The sequence below is a fragment of the Monomorium pharaonis genome, chromosome 2 (genome assembly GCF_013373865.1).
Source record: "Monomorium pharaonis isolate MP-MQ-018 chromosome 2, ASM1337386v2, whole genome shotgun sequence".
NCBI classification, from domain to species: Eukaryota; Metazoa; Arthropoda; class Insecta; order Hymenoptera; family Formicidae; genus Monomorium; species Monomorium pharaonis.
The window spans coordinates 12,186,242-12,212,694 of record NC_050468.1 but is presented as its reverse complement, the minus strand read 5'-3'; the positions used below and the strand labels follow the sequence as shown (position 1 = coordinate 12,212,694).

At 33.0% G+C, this 26,453-nt stretch overlaps 1 protein-coding gene across 5 annotated transcripts in view; it reads left to right on the top strand.

Moving 5' to 3' along the window:
• The window catches only part of LOC105838074, a 93,548-nt gene that overhangs the window by 26,738 nt on the left and 40,357 nt on the right, over positions 1-26,453 (top strand). For 2 of the 5 annotated variants that reach the window (XM_036283313.1, XM_036283314.1), the window contains exons 3-6: positions 13,331-13,512; positions 14,850-15,083; positions 23,038-23,387; positions 25,751-26,026. In XM_036283313.1, the coding sequence (XP_036139206.1) occupies positions 13,333-13,512; positions 14,850-15,083; positions 23,038-23,387; positions 25,751-26,026 (1,040 nt within the window). In that variant the 5' untranslated portion in view covers positions 13,331-13,332. Of the gene's footprint in view, positions 1-7,012; positions 7,361-10,284; positions 10,454-13,330; positions 13,513-14,849; positions 15,084-23,037; positions 23,388-25,750; positions 26,027-26,453 lie in introns of those variants that run through there. The other 3 variants (XM_036283312.1, XM_036283316.1, XM_036283315.1) reach the window with 3 other exon arrangements.

Here is a 26,453-nt window from a genome sequence, read left to right as displayed (position 1 = left end):
TCGACGTTCTAACATTATAAGGACTTTTTGTCACCGAATCTAAACGAGGAATCTGCCTGTGACATTTCACACGGCGAAAATTATTCTATAAAGATAGAGGAGCTCTTATTACATTCTTTCACTATTTTATGCGTTATATATTCCGCGCACGAAGATTTACCGTCATTTACATCCCATACATTTTTATTCCATTCGCATAGGGACACTTTCGAACCGCCCGCAGACACGCAATCAAATATTAAAGCATCTTGGGCGTTGCAAATAAATGATTAGTTTGTACGAACGGTGAAAGTAAATAATAAATCGGAAAAAGCGCGAGACGAGCCTTATGCATTATGTATTATCCTGGCGCTGTATAATATGGCGATTGGTTGTGCGAGCTCGTCGAATTGGAGTACGCCGTGCTCGAGGAGAGAGCCGCTATTATCGGAGAAAAGACGCGTGTTACAATATTTCCATTATTCAGTCTGTCGTCATTTTGAATTATTAAAACCGTTACCGTGGGATATAATAAAATCGCGCGCACGGTCGCGGGCAATTCACACGGCACGGAAAGATTTCCGGCATCAAGCGGGAATGCGCTCGGCGGCGCGGGCGATACGGTATCATCGTATTTAATTAAACGCGATCGATCGGCTTATTTCCAGCGATTTGATTCCGAAAGACCATCATCCGGACGTCTCTCCGCGGGGCGTCTCATTTCCGTCGCGGTAATTAATTTATATTAATCAAGCCGTATAAAATTCTGTCCACTCTCCGCCCATCGTCTCCGCCACCCCCTCCTCCCCCCCTCCCTCCCTTCCCCCGTTTCACTCAGAGCAATCCACAGCTTTTCAAACTTTTTAATCGGTTTCCACAAAGTTTCCTTCCTTCCGATAACGCCGTTCTTTCCCGTCGGGCCGCCGCAATAATATAACTTTATCCACGCATCCGTGCGGGAACCGGCACTTGATTGTAAAACCGCCGCGCATCGTGGCGGCGATGAGATACTGTTTCTCTTTTTTCTTCTTCTTTTTTTTTTATTCCGTTTTCCCCTCGCACTTCTCCGTACATTCAAAAATGCGGAAACGCGGAGATTCGAACTATAAGTCATATTGGACATTTAATATTCTCTTTTATGTGTACGAAATATCATACTTACATAGTTACTCTTACTTCTTTTAATTCTCGTGAAACACGTGTCATTTGTTATTCCTTTTCTTGCAAAGTCTTGAATTCAAGAGAAAGTGTGTGTTACTTATTAAACTATTTTTTATTACATTTTGTATTTGGTGTATTGATTTGTATGTTAAATAAACATTGAAAATGATAATTTGATGCTTTAGACTCTTTTATTACCTCATGATTAACCTTTTATCAATATCAAATAAATTTATTATAACTTTTTTTACAATATGCTATAAAATTTAAACAAGCATGAATTAATTTTTGTAATTGACATATTTCTATTCGTATCAATTATTAGTTTTATTGTCTATATTATTACTTATCAATCTTACATTAATATAATTTATTGTAATAAAATACGTACAATTTAAGGAATTTGGCAGATTTATAAAAATAACAATTTAATTTTTGTAATAATTGCAAATATGTATATACAGTAAATGTATAGTAAAATATTTTACAATATATAAATCTTTTTTTATAAAAATATAAGAATTAAAAATAAAATTATATAATTCTTTATTAATATTAACTATATAAATTATAAAAAATGAACATCAATTTTACTTGAATTTTTAAAGTATGCTTAATTTATATAAGATTTAATCTATTAAATTTTTATCTTATCTTTGGTATCATTTATTTATTATTTATTTCATATTTTTACCCCTAAAAGTTTCTTATGTATTATATATTAGATTTTATATATTAAGTAAAAATATGAAATATTGATAAAGTACGAGGTTGACGTGACCGTTATGTATTCAGGAATTCTGTCCTCTATGTTTCAATAAAAAAAGTTAAAAGGTTTTAGAAAATTTGAAAGAAAAATATCGCTTTAGTAAGCTGTGAAAGAAGAAGTGAAATTTTTCATAATTTGTAAGTCTAGGGAATGTTCTTATCGGTCTCCTAATTTGAATTAGGGGAGTTGTAAAATTTGTTCCATTATTATATATCTGTTATTATACCTAATTATTTATAAAAGATTGCCTGAATCTTTATCGAGTAGTTGCATAATATTACGTCATTAGTAAAGTTTCAAAAAGTCGGATTTACAATGAGGACCATATTTTTCAATTTGTTTGAAACTGTAATTGGAATATTGTGAGTAGAGAGTGCACTTTCCTCAGATTATTATTGCAATTAAATGTTAACTCTGGGATTATACAGCCGCGGCTTGAATTTGACGAAATTTCTACTTTGCGACGAAGGATAATAAGAGCGAGACAGCTAGACCAAAAGTTCCACGAGAATCTAATTATTGGGGACGAATCCGCAGTAAACACGAAGTACTTTAAGTACTTCATGCCATTAACACGACACGCGTATTGCATGTTGAAAAGCGAGACAATACGGATCACGAGGATAATTAGGATCGGTACACTCCCAACAGTTTGCTTGTTAAGAAAAACCAAAAGTTTTTCATTCAAATAAAACGACAACGTGACACAAAAACACTTTACATCATTGGCAAACAACGGAAAGCGCAAAATCGAGACTGATGAGAAAGTTAAGAGCGATGAGACAAAGTAAAAAGCCAGAGATAAATCAACAATCTCTCGGGCTCGTTTATCGTTCAACGTTTTCCGGCGGACTTTGGATATGCGGATTAAATGCTGATAAAATAATAACTTAATAACAACGAACTGAACAGAAGGTCAAGAGCGTGTTGCACCGTACTATATTCAGGATTTTATTCTTCGAAAAATAAATGTAAACAACCGCGCCGCTATAATCTCATAAAGTCTCGACTCGAAGATGTAACATGTAGGTCGGATGCAGAGAAAATCTCACTACTACTACGTCAGAGCGGTAAGAAAGAAGATTTAGGGAGTACACGCGGACTGGCGACAGAACTCGCCCTGGGCGGTGAGTTTTAAATGCAGTAAGGTCCAGAAAAACTTGAGGGAGAGAATTGGCGAGCGGATCCATGATGAATATGAAACCGGAATGCGTTAAAAACTCCGTCGCCGCAACTTTGTCCGTCGTGACTTTATCTCTTTTGATGAACGTGAATTTTTAACTTCACATATCAGCACGCTCCTTCTAACTCATATCAGCTTTAATACGTTTGCGGAACCCTGTCATCCGTTAGACTTGCAAACTACAAGAAATTTCGCAAATGTCTCTGAAGTAATATCTTTTCTTTAAGTTTTCTAAAATTTTTGAATTTTTTTTTGCGCACACACACACACACATACACACACACACACACACACACACACACACACACACACACACACATACACATGTCTAAAAAAGAAAATAAATATATGTATAAGTACAGTCACAAAATTAATTGCCTAACATAAAAGCTTATTTTTTATGATACAAATTTAACAAATATTATAATTTTCAGAACCAGGTATGATTCGACTTGGATTAAAATTCTTATTATTTAAATTATTCAAAAATTTTAATTTTATGAAATTTTAATATTAATCCTCTGTAATGATAATCTCATAAAACTATATTTAAAATGACTTTTGTTATGTAATCAATATTACATTTTTACAATAGAAATCCATATTGTCTATATATTTAAAAAATTCAACAATAGTTATATAATTAATTAAAAATTATTTTTTGATGATTCAATTTAATTTAATTTAATTTAAATAAATTTTTGTCGATTCTGTTCGCGATTCAAAAAACAATAAAGGTTGATTTGATTTCATTTTATTTGGTAATTGAAAAACTTCGATTTGCATACTTCTAATTGGAAGTTTGTTTTTATGCTGCAAATTAAAAGCACTTTTGATGGAAATGCATTATTGACAATGATCTTCATCTCCAATCGACTAAAATTATAATATCTGGTAAATTTGTAGCATAAAAGCTGCCAGTATTCTGTATCCGGGCAATTTGATTCGTGGTTGTATATGTAAGGCTATTTCTTACTGATAATTTACTGAAATTTGTTCATCTGATGTAATGACAGTTCTATTTAATAATAGCAGGCGCAACCTAGTTTTGAAGAGAAACGCCGTATGTATATAGAGCCGCATATGCTGACATTCCGCATGTTGAGCCAAGAAGTCGAGATATCTATCTTAGAAAATCTATTTTCCGAGAGATGCGGGCAAGGGAGAACGATGCGAGGGATGCTTTTAGGACCATGAGCGTAAGGCGCAAATGCATCGCGGGGGAAGAACACGGCGAACGTCTCGCGTAGGGAGTGGCACCTTCTGGCGCACAAAATTGTAGTTATCGTTAAAATTTCCGTTGAGACGAGCTTACGGGCGAGCTTATAAACCGGCCGGATAATTCCAGCTGTAGAAAACTGTCTTGCCAGCGTGAGAAAAGCTCTGGTCGATAAACCGCTCCGCCGCCGTGCCGCTATTCTAAGATTCGCGTTGAAAATAAGCGGTGCTGGATAACGGCGCGGGGGCTAAATATAGCCGGGCGTCGTGGTGGTCGACCGCTATTTCATGCACGAACGTGGAGATTTTAGATCAACGATCCGCCTTCCTTCCTTTCGCAATTAAAGAGTTCAACGCGACCGCGGCGGTTTAGCTCGCGTTTTCTTCAACGTTTATCGCGATACGCCTTAATTTGATAACTTTAATATCATCACACAACTTTCAGATTAATTTTTTTTTACGTGTTTGAAAGGAAGCGGGCTGAGAATCACGCGATGGAATCTTGTTGGCTTATACACGTTGGTTCGTTTCGGCTGCGCTAGATTTTTATCTGGCAGATACATGCGCGGGGTACACGCGAATATGAAATTTAACGTCAACTTTTTCAGTATTTAGGAAAAGCCTATTTTGGAAATGAAAGAACGGGACACGATATCCGAATGTGTTTTCTGTCAATGGGGTTTTTTTTCCCGTGTACACGGTCCGATAATTCCGTCCAATCCGTTGTGCGTACAAACGGGAAACGAACCCCGCTGAAACTCCGATTTCCAATTGACGTTTCTTTTTCCGCGGGATCATCACACGATTATTTGGATTAGACGCTGATATCGGATACCCGGAAGCGAGAGAGGAAAGCGAAGAGTAATATGTGAAAATTGCCCAGGGAAAATATACTTATGGTCAATAATATTTCTACTACTCTGTTTTGTATTTATATCTATTATATCTAAAATTGATAAGGAAATAGTATCGCGACGCGTTTGTGCCATTTGGCGCATATTGTTCGCAGCAGAGCTATTGCGGCTCGGCGCATTGGCAGATTGAATAGGAATCTCCGTTGATCCGTCCCGACGGAATGCATATTAATGTTGACATTAAGCAGGAACGATTATTAAACGGTCCTCGTTACGCATATCATGTCACTCTGTTTCTATAAAACGGATAATTGGAAATCGGCTATCGAATTCATTATTTTAAGCTTGGGGGGGGGGGGGACAATATCGCGACGCTAATTAGTATAGCATCAATACTCTCTGTTTTAATCACGAAACTATTTCAGGTTTGTTTGAATATGTTTTAATTCAATGTTCTATTTCATAACTCAATATAATCCATTGAAACTTTTTCGGGATCCATTATTTTAATTTCTAGCTTGTGATATATTTAATCAAAGTTTCTTGACATTTCATTCGATTGCTCCGAGAATCAAAAAACAAAGTTAATTTTCTTAAGTGAGATATTAAAGGAGACAAATACATAATTTTCTTCAATAATTCTATTAATTAAACATTCATAAGTTTACAAAACTACACAGGAAAAAAGCCAATAAAATATGTAGTTGCGGGTTGCCAACTACATATAATAGTCAATACAATTATATTTGCTGTTAATGTTGCAAGTACAATGTTGATACTGCAATAGCATATATTATTGTATTAAGTATATTTGTAGTTGGCAGCTCGCAATTACATATCTTAATAGATATATTACTTTTTTTCAGTGTATTATCTACATGATAAATACTATAGTCAATGATTGCATTTTTTAACATTATATTCTGTAGAAATGCATTTACTAATGAATCACTATAGCAAATTGGAATTCAGTATTGAGAATTTGCTCTTTTTGTTGTACATTATAAATCGTGTATTTATTGTAATAAAATAATGTGCACATTTTAAAATAAAATCTGTTATTTCCTAATATTTTTAGAAGAGTCCGTTATTACACTGACAGAAAAGAATGCTTAACTCAAATAAATATTCATTCGAATAATACCAATAACGTATTTTATAGAAAATCAATAATACTTATTTAAAACAAAAGTAATACTTTCTATAATTTAGGAAACATTTCTTATTTGAAACAAATATTATTCATTTTCTATAAAATATGTTATTAGTACTATTCAAATGGATATTTATTTGAGTTAAGCATTTTTTTTCTGTCAATGTACACTTGTACTTTATTAAAAAATTCTATTTTCTATTGTATAAAAATTATTTTATTAAAAAACAATTAGTTTTTTCTTTAAAAATGAGTTTTAAATAATATATTCTACTCGCTGTGTGCATGTACGAAATAATTAAGCATTTTTAATATATTTTTCATTATTTTTTGCACTGTAGTTGTAAAAACCAATCTATTTTTATACATTATTTTCCAAATTTATTATTTAATAGTTGATTGATTAAGTAACATTATTTATTCTAATGTTAATATGCCATGTGTTTCCAATAGTTTCACGAGAAATGGAAATTGCGGAGAGAGAACGACACGTTCGAAATTTTCCGATCGCAAACCCGCTTCGCGTTCGTTCTGTATATTTTGTGTGGTTTCCACCGAAGATCGTTCGCCGAAAACGAGCCGCCGGAAATCGAAGGTCCTCCCGGCTAAGTATAGCTCGCCCAGCGCGAGCATAAGTCTGGCCGGTGACGTCGGGAAGTGTCAGTATACTGGATCTCGTGTGGACCGAGCGATTCCAGTGGCGCGACGGTCCAGAACGGTTCTAAATAGCGGCTCGTTTTCGCCCGCAATCGTCTGTGCGCCGGAAGCGGTCTTTTGTTCGTGACGAATGCCAAGGTATTTTAGGTGCCGTCATTGTCGTTGGCACCGGTCGCCGACACGCGGCTGGATGATCGATAACGCCTTGTGCGAGCCGCGAGTGGAACAACAGCCGGAGATTGAAGATCGAACTCGTGATCAGTTCAGACGACGGCGGTTCATCGGCGGATCGTCAACAAGAGTAGTGTCTTTAATCCGCAACGTGTGAAAGTGCCGCTCAGCTCGGCTCGGATAACGCTTGCACTTTGACCGGCGAACACGAATGGGTATTTAAATTTGATTTAACTTTTAATTAGTTTCCCAAGAAAATATTTTCTCTAACGGGAAGAACGTCTATCGTCGAAAATGGAAGAACGCTTTCTTTTCGACCCCGAGACCGGGAGGGTCTTCGCTCTGTTTTTACATTCAAGTCGACAATTCCCTTTGTGTCGCGAGACGACGACGCTGTGAGAATCGTTTACGTGGGATGAAGATATATTGATTTAGGGAAAATAAATACGGCGGTTCTAATCTAAAACGGGTCTCTCCTCATTGTGAGGATTTAATTAAATGATTCTTCGAGCCTGGAAACGGACCGTGTCTCAGTGTTGTAAGTGCGCCGTAACGTCGAATAAACGCGGAAAACAAATTTTATACGTGCACCTCCTCCATTTTGGCTGCAAAACGCGGAGATATGTCCAGTGTCCTTAATGCCACTGTCCGCCCGAACGAAATTAGGAAGATTTATCCCCTTCGTTTGCGTTTCGGAGCGAACGCGCCTGGGATTACGAGACATTAGTTGCTACACAAATTACGTGCTGTGCACCGCGGCGGGAGAAATTATTCGACATACCCGTCGCTCTATGAGCAATTTAGGATTCGTTGATTAGACGCAGGTGCATGGCAGATCCTCGTGATCATTCAGGATCTAGACCGGTCATTAGGTTTACCGAATTTAGGGGCGTAAGCATCCGACCGCGACAATTCAAGATTGTAAACTTGCACACGTTAATCTGTTGTGTTCCCATGCGCGGAAAAACTGTCATTAAGTCTCCAGAGAGCCTTAACCAATGATAATCAATTTCATCTTTAACAAGCTTGTGATACATGTTGCACTAAACGCTTTAGAAGTATTTTTTAATTTAATTTGTAGACAATACTATACAACAATCGAAAAATAATTGAAGGATTTTCGATGAGAACTAAACAAGTGCAAAAAGTTAAATTTTTTAGAAAAATATCTTGTCTTCAAAGTGCTCATGGTGCAAACATGTTTATCTCCGTATAACAGATGCAAGAATAAAGTTATAGATTTTAATTAATTGATTTTAATTAATTGAAAGTTTATATTTAAAAACATTAACGAAATAAATTTCTCTTGCTAGATTTTTCTTCTTCCTCTTAAAATTGTACTATTTCTATTTATTCCACAATATTTCACAATTATTCTTTTTATATAAAATTAATATTGATAAAGGAAAAGAAGGAAACATTATTTAAGTTATTAATTATTAAAAAGCAATAATTTTTTATAAAAATTGCCTTTAATTTTTAATATTCCCCCTCGCTTATACAAAATAGTCAAAGCTTTTTCCAAACATATATTAGGTATAAGAATAAAATTGTAAACTTTAATTAATATTTCAAGTTTTTATTGAAAAAAAAAGATATAATAAAATAAATTTCTAAATTTGTTTTATACTTACAGAAATTCTATATTTATTCACTATTTATATTTATATTTTTTGTTTGATTCTTGTCGGAATATTCTTGGCAATGTGATTTGATGCTATAATTTAGATTTTGAAAGAAATAGATTTATTTAGTCTTTTTTTGAGAAAACCTTTATTTCTAATAAATAAATATTTAAATACATTAATAATTTAAATAAATATACATACTATTTGTTCTAATAATTCTACTAACGGTTTAACTTAACAGTGGTTGTTATTAATATTTCCAAATTTTAATGAACAATGATGTACATAAATTAATTACGCAAATTAGAACATATTATAAAGACAGAATATAAATTGTATGAACAAGACACAAAACATGAATGCGCTATTTTGTATTTTGTTGTAATAAGTGATAAATTTAGATTTTTGTGCATTTAACAATTTCTCCATCTATCTTTTGTATCTAATTACGCTGTGTATCTTTCGCCGAGATATTAGATAAAAAAAGATGACTTGAAAATACTCTTCTTTTGAAATGATGCCCGCAAATTCCGCCGCGCGCGGACAAAGGAAAAAGCTGAATCATTCGTGACGCTGTTTATTTTGCAGCGCGAGAATAATAATGCGCCACGTGTGCAAGCTTCGTTTCGTGAAAGTACGACACTCGGAATTTCCGAATCTGCATTACGCGGTGCGCTCATTGTGTTTTAGGGGTCGTTATACAAACCTAATATCTGCGTAACAATAGAAACTAATATCTTGTTAAAATAGTCAACATTTTATTCCCCCCTTCCCTCCGTATATTTTACAAATTTATTTCTTTATACACAAGTTACATAAGTAATGATGTAAATTGCCTTGTTTTATTACTTTCTAACTCAATATTAATGTAAAAGTTTAAAGAAACTTAATTAATTAACTTGGTAATATAGCTGTAGAAGTAAAAATGAACGTGATTGAAAATAATAATGATACATATAATGATACAAAGAATCAGGAAGAGTTTATTGTCTCGTTGAAAATCTTGAAGATGCAGAATACGATTATTAACATTGTTCATGGTACTTCGCAGTGAAAACCCCACTTGAAATTATTATGTAGGCCACGCCGCCGGGGATTCTCCCGTGAGGTCAGAAGGTCCTCCCTGATGATCCACCACGAAATATGATCATACAGTTAAAGCGCGCTGAAACGAGAACTTTAATAATATTGGCGGATATCTCCTTCCAAAGAGGAAGGGGCCAGGAGGTTGCTCGGTGAAGTTTCGAGGCACACAGTCAAAGTGTCAGAATTAGCATCCTGTTTCATCCTCATGGCAACGCCCATGAAAGTTGCTAATACAATCGTTGCTCGCCGCCTGTTGCACCCCCCCAACGTGCACGCGGAGAGAAAGAGTGAGGGTGGCATGGTTGGGGAGAGGGGGGGAGGGGGACGAGAGGGAGAGTTCGCTTTAAGATCCAACAAGTGGTTCGTCTGAGAGTAACAATGCTTCCTAATGTACTAGCTTTTGCCATTGTGTCGGCTCGGAAGTGCGATCGGTCCTCGACGTGGCGACCTTCGACGTCGGCGACGTCAGCACGGGGCGACTTGCGAAAGCCAAAACGAATTTGGCTCGACATCTAGCTACGTACTCGCTAACGCTTCAAACAATCTCTTTGAACGCCCCCGGCGATATTGACGCACGCCTGTGCGTCCTGTTGTGTGAGTGTATTCGGTGTTACTTGAATTTATCCGCCATCAAAGACTTTTGGTGTTTGTTCTTACGCTTTGACGATTTCGTCGCGATTGAGAGTGCCATTAAGATTTATATACATCTTTACTTTACTATTAAATCGAATTGTGAAATATGTAATTGAATGCTGCCGCATACGTGGGTGCAATGTAACATCTACAAGCAAGTTTAATTAACAAAATTTATACAAAAATGATTAAGCTTTTAATTTAAAGTAAGCATTTATACAGGACATGTAATGTTACATAATATAAAATTCTATGTGGAATATCTCTCTTAAAATTAAGATAAAGTTTTTAAAACAATTGTATGTAATTGTATGTAAATAATTTATCATGTAAATCAATTAGAAAAAGTTGGGAATTTGAAAGTTCTTTGGTTTCCTGAAAATGTTTGAATATTTTTATGACCTCAACGTTTTTATTAGCCAACTTAGTGACGAACGTTTGCGTTGGTGTTTTTGGAATGACAGAAATGGTTTACGAGGAAGTTGGATCTGAAATAAGCCTGTGTCTCATAGAATTATAATCGGCGTTGATTGAATGTCTCCAACAGTGAAAGGAATAACATAGACTCGAAAATTTTTATGACCTCAGAATTCTCAAATTCTCGATATGCACGTGGAGTTTTTAAAATTTATTCGCGCGTATAATATTTTGCACATCACAACAATTTTGATATTAATTAATAAACTAAATAACAATAATTAATAAAAAAAATAAAAATTTTATGATATAAAAAAATTTTAAACTTTATGACACAAGGAATATAGACTTTATATCTTTGTTCCATTATAACATAGAAGGAAAGAAAGAGATTTAACTAAAAAATTTAGACGAAAAGAAATAAGAATAGAAACGGAGAAAGAAGAAAAATTTAAAGCAATAGAAACAGAACAAGTCAGCATTAGTATTGATTTATTTCAATACGCTAAATTTATTTAAATATGCTGTTAAATGTTACAATTAAATCTGTCAGATCCAAAATAATGTAACAAATAATATTTTTGTATTTTTGCTGTGAATATGCATTGCGCTAAATAAAACATTCACCTCGCGTTAATCGAGATTATCTCGCCTACTACGCGCCTCGTACAAGCGCGATAATTAATTCGTGGATTGCATTGGTAATCATTCACTGATTAGCGACGTTCAAATATTTATTACGGTTGCCGTGGTTTCCGAGCTGCAATTCTACTCATTTCGGTTCGGACCGGTCAGTAATACATCACTGATACTATTAACCATGATGGTTACATTTCACGAAACTGTTTCCATGATCGATAAATTTTGACAATTAGATGATACAGTTATTGTGTCGTTATTTTTAAGAAATTTTTAATTATAAAGTTGAACTATATATGATATGATATTAAGTCGCTCAGATAACAAACTTTATATCGATGATTATCTAAATAATGCTAGTCATAACTCATCAATCGCTGAACAATCATTAGGGAATAACAGTTTAAGAAAAATATTAAATAAGACTTTAAAATAATAATTTGCAATGAAATTGTTTTTATTTGTTTATTGACTGGTTTTACTTATTTTATTTTATTTATTCATTGACTTGTACACTGATCCGAATTTTTATTTTTATTACTAAAATTTTTCTCATTAAAAGCTTCTGTAAGTTTTAAGAATAAGGAAAATATTTAAACTATTGGACGAGAGATAAGATTCCTCAATGCACTTGTAACTGCGATTTAATTACGAAAAGTTTCAGCATAATTAATAACTTCGTATTTGCGAGAAGTTCTCAGGCTTGCACTTACCATTTTCCTCCCCCTGACTTTACCCATCTCCTTACAACCAAATTTACGTTGGTGATGCATGTGCTTAAAATAGAAGTCCAATGACTCCACAAAGACTTGACATTGTCTTGGCACTTATGGCGTGCTATATATTGGCAAAGAATTGCAAGATTGTATTTACGTCGTAAAATTTAAACATGAATTTCATTGTAATTTAATGACGGAATGTGTACAAGTGCTAATTAGCGATACAATGGATTAATTATTTAGTAAATAGAATATATATGATAAATGCAAATCGGTCAAGTCCAAAATTATTAATAAAACAATTTAATTAATAATAAAAGATACATGAAAAATATAAAATATATTCGGTAGTGTTCTGGCTTCTTTTCAAAGTTTTGTTATAAACGAGATATTACTGAGAAAACTTTCCATTACTATGAATGTATAAATATATATGAATGTATAAATATTGATTCAGTCATATGACTGATGCAAGAACACTATCAACTGCTGTTGCAAACTGTTGTTTCCTCAATCGCTTAACACGTGGCTGAATGAATAAGATTTGGCAGCATTTGAATTTTGAAACATTATCCACTTGATATACACTATTCGTTTCGCATCGTCTATTTATTAATGATGACGATATCGAGTTAGATTATCGAAATTAAGACATTCTCGTATCCACATTGAACGTTCATTATTCTTTTAATAAGCAGTGATGTTAAATTTCTAATAAATCATACAATAATATTATTAATCACATATTGTAGATAATTTATTTGAAATATGAAAGAGTGAAAGACAAAAAGATTTTCACAAATGTCTTCAAAAATTCTTAAAACGTTAAATATAAAAAGAATTTATAATATAAAAGAATTTAATATTTACACCATATTTTTTTGTTAAAAAGTATTATTTATTAAATACATTTCTATTGTTATAGTATAAACATATTTATTGGAATGTTAAATTAATTTGATGCTGTAAAAAAATCAAATATTAAGAAGTAACTTATTTTAGTTGGTGTTAATGTATAAAACATAGGTAAAACATAGATTGAAATGAGTTTTCTTCTTTTCAGGCATGGAGCAGTTCGAGCAGTTGCTAACCTGTGCGATATGCTTGGATCGATACAGAAATCCGAAGCTCTTGCCATGTCAACACAGCTTTTGCATGGAACCGTGCATGGACGGCCTTGTCGACTATGTTCGTCGACAGGTCAAATGTCCAGAATGTCGTGCCGAACATCGTATACCATATCAGGTAAAATATATCTTAATTCTATATACATATAATTGGTATACTACTACAGTTACTTAATTGATATTACTCAAATTTGAAGTTGTTGGAAATGTTTTTAAAATTGTTAAAAAAGCAATTTTATTTCCTCCTTGTTGCTCTGCCCTCGATTAATTATAAATAAATTGTTTATATGCATTACATTGGCCTGTATTCAGAACGCTCTTCTAAAAATATTAACGCGCTTTTTTGTCATTCTATTTTTATTATTCGTCAAATGTAAAACAAGAATTAAAAAAAATCGTTAAAATTTGTATAAATGCATTTCTGAATATGAAACATTATGTTTAGCTTTAAAGAAGCAATTTCATTTATTTAAAAAGTGTTAATTTTTGTCTTTTTTAAAAATTAATTAAAATGTTTTTATTTTTAAACAATGTTTAGATTTAAAACACTAAAATGTTTGTATAAGCTGTTAAAAATGTTTTAGTTTTAAACGTTTAATATTTTAAAATGAAACACTGTTTAAAGTTGAAACATTTTTGCACATATAAAAAACGGAGAAAAAGATTAAAATATTTTAATATTTTATAAACTTAATCACTTTTTCTACCAGAATTTTTTCAATTTATATGTAAAATATGTAAGAAATTTAATTGCACAAACAACTATAATTCCTTTGTCGCAAAATAATTCTTCAACGTTTATGTGCAATTCTATTGGGTTTATGTCTTTAATAGTTTGTGGTACGATCTGGCAATAATGTGAAACAGGAGAAAATTCGATCCATGTTTCGTTGCACAATTAAATGTTACTCTGTGCGTGTCAATGTAACGCTCGATGTGACGCTAGGTGTAAAGCTCATCTTTATTCAACGATAAATACAAACGCGAGAGAATTCTCATTAAACCCAGTGTACTACCACATTTCGTACTAATTTTCAAACCAGTCTGTTTTTTCAAAATATTCGAATTCGTCGTTACGTAAGTAGCAGTGGAATTTCAAAATGTTTTTAGATTGCTGTATAATCAATTATCCCATTATATTTTATCCGAGAAGAGATCGAACAATTAAAAAAAAAAAAGATACGCTCCGCGCATAGACAGTTTTTTTTTCTTTAGAACAAACAATTTAACAGCCACGTTTCATGACAGTAGCGTCAATTTACCCACCTTGACACTCACTGATTAGTATCTTCATTCGGGTAATGTTAACAAAGGAACGTCAAGCGCGCGTTGTGTAATTAATTCGCAGCATTATTCGCACGGCGCACCGATTCCAGTCCATTAATAAGCGGCATACTCGGTGCATATACACGTATTACAAGCGTTAATCGAGCTGAACATACATCCTATTTGTAGGGCGTGCAAGCCTTTCCAACCAACGTGACACTGCAGCGATTCCTGGAATTGCATATCGAGATCACGGGAGAACTGCCGGACCCTACCAGCGGTCAGACCATGGAACGCTGCGGTGTCTGCTCCGAGAAGAGTTATTGTCAGCTGTGCGTGCACTGCGAGAAGAAATGCTGCCCCGAGTGCAAGGACGCGCACATGGATATCCTAAGACGCGAGATTACACGCATCAATTCTCAGGTACAATAATAAACAGTTTTTTTATGCGATTGCTGCAAGTTTGGAAAATCGGGCAAATCAAAAAATGAATTGAAATGAACGCGATTTGCAAAAGAAATTAGAGTAATTGCTTGCAAATTAATGAAGAAAATTATTATTAATTAATTACTTATTAATATGTCGATACTGTCATACAAGTCAGAAGTAACCTTGGAGTGTCGCCGTATTTTTCTTACAGTAACATTAATCTGGGTGAAAATACGTCATTCGTAGAACTTTTTTTTACAGCAAGTTATTTTTTGCAACTTTGCAAGTTATGGGATGTTAGAAGAATTAAATTAAATTATTATTTTAAATTTTAAACAAAATTTAATTAAAGTCATATTAAGTAATATAAATTTTAATAACAAATACTGTAAATTTGAATTAGTATTTGAAAATTTAACTGTAATATTCTCTAGGATACATCTGTGAGATAAAAGAATAAATCTTTCTTTTTATTATCTCCGTCTATATGCAAGTAAATAATTAAAAGGAACAGTTTTGTCGAAATACCTACAAATTTTAATAACATATATTGTAAATATTTGATTGACGCTGAATAAAGATCTTAAAATAATTTTACTGCATTATCAAAATAATTATGTAGATCGCTGCAAAAATGCTGCAAAAAAAGTTTTGACATTTAGCTTGAGTATCCTACATGATTATTTCGATGATTTAATAAAATTAGTTTCAAATCTGTATCAGTTAAATTTTTAGATACTTGACAAAACTGTTTCCTTCGTGTACTGTTATCGATCAACTGCTTTCAGACTAAGGCTTTTTATCTTATATTTGAAATGTAAGCCTGTTGGGAGAAATTTTGTTATACCAATTGCAAAAACTAATTTCGCCGGTTCTGTAACTAATTTTCTCTTGGGCTCAGTAGACACAGTTTAACGCGTTTAGGAAAGCGGAAACTGTTGTGTTACAGTATCCGGTATCGGGGGTGTACTTTAAATTCGTTACGTTGTGCCCTTCGGCGTCCCAACGGAAAATTTATTGCCGCGTAACTTCGCGCATTGCAATTGTACGATAGGGACGTACGTTAAAACAAGATTGCAACCTAGATTTTTTGTTTTCCGATTATCGGCGTGTGATCTGAAGCCGTTAGTTGAATTCGATATTACAAACGTCAACTAGATACAAAATAAGAATGTTAAATAAAACATTATTTATATATATATGTGTGTGTGTATATGATAAACTCGGATATGATAGCCGTAGTTTTAAAAAATACAAAAAGCACGTTTCTATTTTTATTATTTTTTAAGAGCGATTGGTATATTACTTTACTGAAGCTTAAAGTATGTAACACTATCAACATTAAAGAGAAGACTAATAAAAATTTTTTATTGGCAAAATACTGAAACATAAACATTGGCTTTCTTTTTCTTTCTTTCTCAACTTTTTACAACTTTTAGAGAAAAAAATGGCCATAGTGTTATGAGACAGTTGGCCATACATATTTTATGTGTTTAACATTTATGAAATAATAAAAAAAACTTATAATTTTACATATTTAGTTTTATTGCAACATGTTATGACATATTTAATTTTATTTTTAAACATTTTTAATAATAAATGTTCATATTTTAGCATCTATTTAACTCATTGGCAGTATTTTAAAAAATACCAACGATATATATAATTTAAAATATTAGATGCGCAACTTGATTTTCGCTTTTTTAAATAAAATATATACGTAAACACGTGCATTATTAATAGTTATTGTTTTGTTTGTTATCTTACTCAAATTGTTGAAAGAAAGATAATTATAGTATTTATTTAAAGAATACAAAAGTAAATAAAGACATAATTACACATTACAATTTATATACCTTCGTTATGTGTCTAACGTTAATTGTGACAGCTTAACTTATTCGACGTTGTGGCAATTTTTAATGAACACATAACAGACTTTGCAGGCAGTTAAAAGTAAAAACGATATAATATCCACAATATTATTTCAAATAGTATATGCACATAAACTGCAGTAAATATTGATTATCTTTAGAAAATAATTATAACAACACATTACTCCATATATATGTATAATCGCGTGCAAATAAGAAATACTATTTGTATTTGAAGAGGATATTACGTATTTGAAAAATTAATTTGTTTAATGATTAAACAACGTAAATAATAGAAGGTAGAAATCATATTTCTTTTAAAATAATAATTTAATTAAAAATGTTTTAAATAAATAACACCAGATAATAGTTATAAAAATATAAAAATTGCATGTTTCTTTGATTTATTCTTTTCTTTTTCTAATTAACGGCAAAAAAATTTTGTCGTGAATATTCGTCAAATATTGACGTTAAAACCAGGTTCAAAGAACAAAATAACGAATAATGTAGCTTAAAATGTAAATAGCTATATTTTGTTGCAATTTTAGGTAAATAACTTTTAAACGATAGATAAGTGGATCTCCAAATAAACTTTTACATAAATATTTATTAAAGCTTGATTAATATATACAAGAAATTATATTTAATTTGTAATGCTCAACAAATTTGCAAATAAATGTTACAAAATGTTGTTTTACATATGAATTTAGAGCAGACAAAAAATTAAATAACTTATAAACCAATAAGGAAACTGTGCTCAAATTTTCCACAAACATTTAAATATAATAAAAGAAAAATGTGCAATACAAAACTTTTATTTTGGTAATGCTTTAAGATATGACATATACATTCATAAGGGAAAGAAGTTGTAACGTGGAACCGAAATATATCATTTGATAATTCCACATCAAGAATTTCACGAGACAAATTGTATGCGTCGAATAGAGTGGCGTTGGGGAGTCGTGTGAATTTGCCATATGTCTCCAGGAGCATCCCGATGAATCACATCTATTTCAAGTGACAGAATAAACTATGAGGCGCGATCGTCTTTGAGACAGTCCAGAGGCACCGAAATCGCGCTTTGACAAGCGGGATATCTCGCGTGTAAAGTGCACAGATTCGCGCGAGCACATTCCAACGATCAAAGTTGCTAACACAACTCTGTCGAATCTGTCAGGTCTTCCTTTGTATCTCATGGAAATTGTATGCCTGAAATATTGAAACTCTCTCCGTTCGGATTCCTCGAGAATCGATGCTGATCGCTGCTTATATTTCATTACGTTTCACGATTATTCACAGATACGTCAGTGTGGATTGATAAAAGTGGGTCAAAGACAACTCGTTAACAAAACAACTCGTTATTATCTGCGTTGATGGAAAATATTTAATTTCGCATCTTCTTTTGAGTTGTTACAAATGAAAACATACGTTTTTCTTCATTTAATTGTAAAGCTTTGCTACAAAAGTATTTGAATATTACAAACGATAATATAAAATGTTGTAATTAAATATTTTTTAAAGAAAGATAACTAGCTATAATAATTAGTAATGAGATCTGTGGATGAATAGCAGCTCGTGGAATCCAGGACGCTCGGTATACGTGTGAGCTTTCCGCTTTTTAATTACATTAATTTATTTACTGCGCGGAAGGAAAATTGAAGTTTTGTACTCCCTTTGTGTACACAGTCCTTCATATTTCATTCCTGCGCCTCGTTGTACATTTTTTATGATTTAATTAGATAATAAACAAATTCCAGCTCTGTGAGTCTTTCCGAAGGCGACTAATAAATCGTTGGGGCGGCGCGTAGAATAAATTTTGCCGAGGTTTTAATTAGCTAACAACCGGACTTCCATTTCGCGAAGCATTCAATCGCACAGACGACCCTGTAATGCGCCGAATCTCATTATTATATGGACACGCGATTGCACTTGAAAATTTACGCGGCAAAATATGTATACTGTTTCAGTCGCGCGAAATGGCTAGACTTAATTAATTTTTATTACCTTCGATTTAACAGATGTTACGCGGAATATCGCGCAAATATACGCAACGTGCATCGCGCACATAAAAAGCGATAAAGCGATAATTATTTTCAAAGGCAGCCGGAGAGGGGAAAAAAGCTAAGCCATTTATTTCGCGGAACAACGTGTAAAATAATCCCGCCTTTTAAAAAAGCTCGTTTTATATTTATTTTAATAGCACCCGATTTAATCAATTTGCAAAGGACCCGACACAATGTTCCATTTAACGGTATAACACTTCGTAAAATTGCGTTTACGCTCAACACATCGAAAGAATGATATTTTTCGGCATTTTTTATTGTACATAAAACGCACGCGAAAGAGCCATGAGCCATGTGTCTATCATCTATCGTGTGTAATTCAAGCCGTTAATACAATTTCTATCTTGCACTCCGGGAAATTTCATTGATTATCGCATTGCGCGTGAACAACAAATACCTTCGTACACGTGCTCGTCCGACGCGTGTACAATATCCCATCCAAAAAATTTGATTTGTTTATCTTAATCGTTCGCGATTTAACCGATTTATACAATATCACTGCCGCACGACAGGCCATAAAATCTCGCTCAAAAATAGCATACCCTCGGTGTTTCGAGCAGCGCATAAAAGCCGTGGTCTCGTCGAACGATGAAATAAACCCGACGGAGCACGTGGTAAAATCACCGATGCAACCCGACCTCGCCTCGCCACGATATAAAAAATCATGATGCTAATGCACCGAGATACCTTCACATCTTTCTTGAATGCATTCATGTCCCTTGCACTTTTCTCTAACTCCCGGCAGAATAATACGGACGGCTTTTCCAGACGATTTTCTGGATTTATTCTATAAATCGGGTATGATCCTATTCTTGTCGTCTCTCGTATGGGAAAGAGGTACCTAACGATATACCATTTACAATACCGCTCAATACTTTCAATAATGATAATTTTTACAAAAATTTGAAAACTAAATTATTTGTCAAATGCATATACTTTTATTAATTCTTTTTGCATTTAAACTTAAAGGAATGTTGACATATTTATATAATTTTATTATATTATATATTTTAACATCCTATTGTGTCATTTATTCTATTTTTATAATTGAGATCAGATTACGATTTATAATACAATTCGAATTAAGAATATATACGGTTGTAGCAAAGTTTTATATTAGTGTTAAAATAATATTTTGTATGTAATTTTTATATACATTTCTTTAATTCTTTGAACTGTGCGCCATTAATTTTGGCCTTAAGCACAGCTCTTAAAGCAATATCACAGTATTAAATTGTTAGTCAATTTAATACTGTGATATATTACTTCAAGAGTAAAAACGAAAAAGAGAAAAAAAGCGATGAACAAAGTGACGTATTCTGTTCCGCCACTCATGTATAAAGAAGAGTGGGAGAAACAATTACTGCCTACAAAAAGTGATTATAGGCTAGTGATCAAGTGAACGCTCTGATTAATATGCTAAGGTTAATTTATTATAATGCAATCTAAGGACATTGTTTAAGCAAATTGTATTTTATCTTTTAAAAATATAAAGATATTGATTTAAGTTAATAAATATTTAATGTAAAAAAATGTATACGTAATAGCAAACAATTTTTTTGCTCGTGTACGTTTATTCTATAAATTTTTGAAACTTTTATTTATTGAAGATTTTGAACAATTTTTTTTAAATAAAAATACACATTACAAAAATTAAGTTATACAGTAGTTCTTGCAATAACTTTATTTTTACTTGTTTAAATAATTATTAGACAATTCTTTTGTGTTGGTTATGTTCACCATCATTCATGTAATATTTGATGCAGCATTTACTTTTTCCTGAAATAGGGAAAGTTGATGGAAAAATTTCCATTAATTTCTATCTCTTTTAGCTGGTAACTGATACAGTTGATGGAAAAATCTCCATTAATTCTTATCTCTATTAGCAGTACAATATCGATTTACGTCACATTACCAATTCGCAACAGATATTTGCGGTCAGATGGTAGATAGTTGTACACTCAAAACAAACCTTCTGCTTCGAATTGCTGACAACGCAAATACCCATGGATATTTCGAATCTTTCTATGGCAGTCTATAGTCGAGTGAAATTACGCACGTATTTCAAATTTCTCGATCGTGGCGCGTCATAATTGTAATACCTCTTCTCTGAGTAATTGCATGTCGAAACAGCTAATGAATCAATTACTGCGGAAGGTGACATAATCGTTTCACGTTGGAAGATTAAATAATCTATTTCTCTCAGAGACATTGCATTAATATTGTTTATATATAACGCAATCATTAATTTTTTAATTAAAATAGAAATTATAGTTTTTGTGAAATATGCGCTTCTGTGAGAAAAGTAATTTCAAACCTTCTTCCTTTATTTTTATGTATTATGCTTTTGCAAAAGTTTTCTTATTTATATTCCGACATGTTGTAATAATTCACTCGAAATATTTTCTATGCATTATTGTAACGCATTGTTGTATATATCCCGATCCGCATCAGTTATTATACGTATTTTTTTTATTTACATTACTGTCCGTCTACATACCGATATTTGTTTTATAATGAACAGAATTGTAATTGTAAATTGTAATATTCTTCGAGTTGTATTTGCCAATTCAGATTTCTGTTAAAGTCACGTATTCATTTACATCGTATTAAAGCTTCTTGCACAACTCTGGTTCTTTCCTTCTCTTCAATAAACTCCTCGCTGAGCACGTTTGATTTTAAACATAAAATATATTATCTAGAATATAATAACTTTTACAATACTACTTATTGCTACATTGTAAAATATATGGTTGAATTATAGATGGTAGATCTATGAAATCGCACACTTTGTAAAATTAATTACAAATAACTTGCGACAGATAAAAGAATATATTTTACTTTTTTTTGTAGCGGCAACAATCGTAAATAATTCAATATTAATTACCTATCTTTAAATATTTTCTATGGATATTTACATAAAAAAATATTTTTATAGATTATAAATGTAGAAAAAATTTTCTCTCTACTTGAGGAAGAAAATGTTATTGATTTGGATCAGCACAGACAAAATATGTAGCTGAAAAACAACTATATCTAATTAACTTACTTCTATGCATGGTTAAACTAGCTATTTAGTTTTAAAGTAAACAGAATGTATATTTTAACGCATGCATCTAGTAAATAATAAATTTAAATTAAATTAATTCTAATCAAATTTTAATCAAATTACTAATATTCAAATTTTTTAAATTAAATGGTTTAACTATTATTTTATTTAAATTAATTATATTTTGAGCAGAGTGACAATGATAAATATGATTAAAAAATAATTCAAACTTGGGTACAATCCGACATTACAAATTTAATAGCGTACATAAAGAGCATAATTACATTTGGCTTGTATGTGTCTATGACAATGTAATGTTCTTTCAGTAACCATAAACCATATAACAGCATTCCCGTAAAACTGCAAATCCCTTTTAGAGCCTTGCGTTAAGATATTTATGCCTCTGGACTGTTTATTATTTCAACTAGATTTGGTTCGCGTTCATTCAGGCTTTTACATACATACATCTAGGCCATGCAGTTATAGCATAACTGTAATGAAGTCTAAATATAATCTTCAGGAAGTATGTCTGCCTCAAAAGCATCTAAAACGAGGAATTTTAGTTTCTGGAAGCGAGCTTTTATATATGTATAATTCCAAGTATTAGGAGTAAAAATAGAACGTTTATTAAAAGCAAACTGTCATGCATAATTCCAAAAATATTAGGAATAAAAATAGAACATTTGGAACATGTAAGTAATACCGTACAATGCATTTGTTTTCCGCATTGTTATTCGGTCGCACGTATTTACTTTTTATGTGTCACATGCCAAATTTCTAAACGACTATGTCTGAATGACGTTAAATTTACATTAATAATAATGGTGATAATTAGAGGTGTTTGTCCTGCCATTTGCATAATCGATACTGCAATTGCGATATCATAGCGCGCTTAAGCTTAAACGCGAAATTACATTTCCGGCTTGTCAAATCCGTTGTGTGTTTCCGGTTGTCCGGAAACTCAGGTACGCAGGGGACTGCACAGGCTGCAGGACGCGCTGGCCTTGGTGGAGAAAAACACGCTGGGCCTGCAGACAAACTGCGCCTCGGTCGGCGAGGAGGTGGACGAGATTTATCGGAGGCTGAGCAAGGCTCTGAAAGACCGCACGGAACATCTGCGTAACGAGGTCGATCGATACCTCGGCACCGAGCTCAGAGGCCTGATTCAGCTCAAAGAGAATCTCGAATTGGAAATCGCGAATATCCAGAGCAACTGCGATTTGGCGGAAGCGCATATAAACGAAAACGTGCCGTGGGATGACGCCGAGCTCTTGGACACAAAGGAGCTCTTCCTGCGTACGGTGGAATTTATCAGGTTTGTTACCCCTCCTCTCCAACCCCGTAATCTGCCTTTTCTTTTCGACGCCCGCTCGTTAAAGTCCGCGCGCGGTCCGTATCCACGTGCGATTTATTTTATCGGCTATCTATTCTGCGGCCTCCCCCTTTTTTCCACACAGACCGAAAAGAAATCGTTAAATGAACGATTCCCCCGTCTTTCCTGCGAGCTATTTTATTTTAATTTCAGATCTCGCAGTAAACGATTCACCTCGATTCCACCTAGTTTGATTTAATAGAGTCCACGTGTTGTTTCGTAAAATTATCACAGCTGTTTTTATTTCGACAGAATTGTTTATTGCAATTATAATTAATGCTTGAATAAAAGGTAAAAACATTGTATTTACAGTATTGATTGTCGTGCAAAAAATATTTATTTTTCATAGATGAAATATTATTTTCTATCTCTCTGCAAAATACAATCATTGAAAAATTGATAACCCGTCCCTCACCGCGGCATAATAAATAATCGTAAAATTCCGGAATAACAGCGTCACTCTCAAATAAAAAAAGAATCGATCGTAATTTGAACGTAGAGATAAATATGCCGATATTGGCAGCAGCCATATGAATTCCAGAGAAGATTTGTGATAATAGCATCGAGAGTGTAGCGGAAATCCGGCGTTAGCTAATCTAATTAACGTTCAACATTACCACGCACACCACCATGAAATATATAACGCGCAAAATCTGCTGTAAATCACAAACTCAAATTGCGCTGCATAACAAAATTATACGTTCATTAACTCAAGTACAATAATTGTGTTAAGCGAGCGACAAAACATCGAAGGGCGCATATTTCAATTGCGGAAATGGCAATACGTAAAATAGCACGATCGCCATATCTCGATAAGATAATGTGCGCCGTCAGTAATTAACATGGTTGAATTAATGTCGTAATAAATCGTAAAGCGCGTGTTACGAGTCTGTAGAAATCTCACGTACCCTGAATCGAGATAATCAGAGATGTAAAGTCGTGCAATACTTTCCAGTGCATCATTTAAATGGATCTTTCGTGCCGTGCTATGCCGTGCTGAATTCCTACATAGAAAGATATTATTCTTGTGCTAAGAAAACGATTATTCTATTTTTAGTTTTCTTCTTTTAAGTAACAATTTTTAACTACCTTATCTTCGCAAAGAATATTGTTTTCATATATATTATATAATAATGATTTTAAAATACACTTATTATACACTTATATATCCACAAATCTATAAGCTTACGAGTTTATTATATAAGCTTTAAATTTATTTAAAATATATTCTAAATTTTAGTAGTGCAATATTTTAATCAGAAATATTAAATTAAAACAAAAATTCTATTTGCTTATTATCATATTACTAATAAGAGAGAGAGAGAGAGAGAGAGAGAAAATATTTTTTGTAAAAACTAATCGTTACTTACTGCAAGAAAAAAGTAAATTTAATAATTGCAGTTTTTGATAGTATTTTTCTGTGTCTAGTAGATACGTTCGGCATTGAGCAACACAATTCTAATTTTTAATTATTTTTATTTATATTAATACGTAAAATTAAAAATATGTGGAATTGAAATTAATCGTGCATTAATTGCATAATTTTTTCTGTTAAATGTATTTCATTGTATTTTAGTATATGAGAGTTTTAAAGATCGTTGATTGAAATAGAAATGGAAAAAGTATGTAAAATTTAATTAAATAAATTAGATTTTAACATTTCTCTCTGATAATTATTTTACCTGCTATATTAGATCTATTATTTGAAATGTTCCAATTATGAGTACACATTTAAAATCAACAACCTTAAAAACATTAACAATAAGTAAAGATTTTAAAGACACTTATTATTTTTGCATTTTAACATAAATTTGTTCTAATAATTCCACATTATACCATTTATTGTAGAGTTTTGAAAATGTTTTCAATATTTTACATTCTATGTATATAAAACTTAGTACAGAAATGTTTCTAAAATCACAATAAATTCAATAAATATGAAAATGTACATTATAATACAAAATAATTACATATTTATGCTATATATATTTGTATACAAGACTTAGGAATAACATAATATAAAAAAGTTTAAAAATATCTAAAAATATAAATAAATTGCCAAAAGATAAGCGTTAGCCATATGCTACTATGCAACAAAGGATTAATCATATTTGTAGAGAAAAAGTATTTTTACTAATATTACGAAATAATAAGAAGACGGGGGCTTCTATCATAATTTCTTTCAATTTCACGCAGTAGAATCCGCGACGTGATTGTTATTGATTTTGCAAAACTTAATTCATACAGTTTATAGCGATCTGTCATATCTCTCGGCGGATGAAGATGGACGATTGTTCTCTTCGCAGGAACTTCGAATACGAAGCGGGGGATTACAACCGGCGAGTCCGCTTCGTGATGGCGCACGATCCGAATCAGCTTGTCCTTCACGTGGCGGGTTACGGCGAATTGAACATTAAACCGGAAAGCGGAAGCGGCGGATTGCTGGGGAGCTCCAGTAGTTTAGCCCCACCGGTCGGCTCACCCGGTCTTATGAGGAGCAAGAGCGATCACCGTCTCGCCTCGCAGTACAGACAGCAAGAGGAGGAACGGCTGGCCAGAAATCGATACGTTCCGGAATACGAGTAACTATCGCCTTACTTCTTACGTCTCTCTCTCTCTCTCTCTCTCTCTCTCTCTCTCTCTCTCTCTCTCTTTCACTTTCTCCCACTCTCTCTTCTCAGGCGTCCGACTGTACGAGTATTATTTCTCAATATTACCGGCGATGCGAAAAATCGATTGCTTTCACACCGCCGTTGCAAGCATCTTGAGCCGTTTGTCTGCGGCTCAAGTTCTGTCACATCGTTTTTCGTGCTTTGTTCCTTTCTAATTTGGACTTATAGGAAAATATCGGGACAGTTTATGAATTTTTTAAATTCTATTCTGTCTATGTACCTGCCGCCGCTGCGTTTCTTGATATTGCGGCAGTAATATCGGCTTACAAAACGATATAAATTCTTCCGAAAGTAATATCGTCCATGTATGTATACTCCGTAGAGAGTTCGGGGAACG